The 1,692-nt window shown below is 30.1% G+C and overlaps 1 protein-coding gene across 1 annotated transcript in view; it reads left to right on the top strand.

Moving 5' to 3' along the window:
- Positions 1 to 1,552, top strand: part of LOC122577101 (probable ATP-dependent RNA helicase Dbp73D) — a 2,951-nt gene extending 1,399 nt beyond the window's left edge. The window contains exons 2-5 of the mRNA XM_043748179.1: positions 5 to 163; positions 249 to 459; positions 586 to 1,020; positions 1,101 to 1,552. Of these exons, the coding sequence (XP_043604114.1) occupies positions 5 to 163; positions 249 to 459; positions 586 to 1,020; positions 1,101 to 1,467 (1,172 nt within the window). The 3' untranslated portion in view covers positions 1,468 to 1,552. The remainder of the gene's footprint in view (positions 1 to 4; positions 164 to 248; positions 460 to 585; positions 1,021 to 1,100) is intronic.
- Positions 1,553 to 1,692: the final 140 nt, after the last annotated feature.

Here is a 1,692-nt window from a genome sequence, read left to right as displayed (position 1 = left end):
TTAGTTCCAAAGGTGCGTTGTTTAGTTGTTGCACCCGTACAAGAATTAGCTATGCAAATTTACAAAGTGATGGTTACATATACTTCGCATACAAATTTAAGAGTTGGTTTACTTTCTGGCGCATCAGCATTTCATGAAGAACAAAGAAATATTCGAAAAGAGAGTATGTGTTTATAAATTTTAAGAAGATGGTTTTATTTATATTATTTATAAAATACAAAATATTCTCTATAATTTTTATGTTTCAGATGATAGGGGGGAATATATTTCTCTAGTGGATATAGTGGTTGCTACGCCTGGGCGGTTAATAGACCATATATTAAAAACATCAGGATTTTCATTGGACGATATCAGATTTCTTGTAATCGATGAAGCAGATACAGCTGCTGACTGGTTGGAGTATCTTCCCGAGCCTCATTATCAAACGCCACGATTAACACTTTCCAACTTACGTTCTAGGTTAGTTTTTAGTTACAATTTAGTTACAATTTTTTATATAATAATCATTTACCAAGATCATATGTATTAATATAAAGTTATATTATCTGATATTAAATTTATAGTAATGTATTCATTTTTAAATAGTAAAATTCCAGCTCAAAAATTATTATTCAGTGCAACATTATCACAAGATCCTGAAAAACTTAATCGGCTTGGACTCTTTCACCCAATATTATTTACGTCTGTTTTGGTGACAGGCAAGGACGATGATGTAAATTTAGATAAAGAAGCGGTTAATTTTATAGGGCGTTATACAAGCCCAGAAGAATTAACGGAAGAAGCAATAGAATGTGAAGCAGAATATAAACCAGTAGCTTTATATCAGTTAATAATCAGGAATGGTATCACTTCTAAAGCATTAGTATTTACAAATTCTGGAGGAACTGCTCATAGATTAACTATTTTACTCCAATCACTCTTATCTAAAAAGAATATAGTAGTTGGAGAACTTTCTGCACAACTTGTATCAAAAGAACGTGAGGATATACTTACGAAATTTACAAGTGGAAAAATTCAAATGTACGTTTTGTTTATAATTTCATTGAAGATTAAGATCAATATTTTCTAAAAATTGTGATATAATTTTATTATACTTTCAGACTTGTATGTTCAGACGCATTAGCAAGAGGTGTAGATATTCCAAATGTACAATTAGTCATATCTTATGATCTTCCTAAACATATTAACGGTTATATTCACAGAGCAGGAAGAACAGGACGTGCAGGTAAATCCGGTACTGCTATATCTATTCTGACACCCAAACAAGTTAAAATATTTAAGCATATGTTGAATAATGCTCATAAAGTAATACCACATGTTGAAAAAATCGAACTAAGTACTATTATAAATGAAATCGATTATTTGAGTCATATTGATAAATTAAAACATGCTCTTGAAATAGAGAAACAGAATAACTTATTGCGTGTGAAAGCTGTTAAACGAAGTTATCCAGTAACTGCAAAATAAAAGTCATTACCTTTTGTACAAATATTGCGAAATAAAATATAATTTAACTGAAAATGTTTACCTATAACTGAAAAAATTTGTTGTCTAATAAATCAGAACCTTTTTCGAACCTATAGAATCCACTGAGTGATCCTTGTAAAGTATCCTATTCCAAACACGAGTCCGAATACAGAATTGCTCTAATATCTCTAGTTTTAAATAACGAAAATTTTTATAAAAACACGC

This window comes from Bombus pyrosoma, linkage group LG17 (genome assembly GCF_014825855.1).
Source record: "Bombus pyrosoma isolate SC7728 linkage group LG17, ASM1482585v1, whole genome shotgun sequence".
Lineage (NCBI taxonomy): Eukaryota > Metazoa > Arthropoda > Insecta > Hymenoptera > Apidae > Bombus > Bombus pyrosoma.
This window is presented reverse-complemented; position numbering and strand designations above follow the sequence as displayed.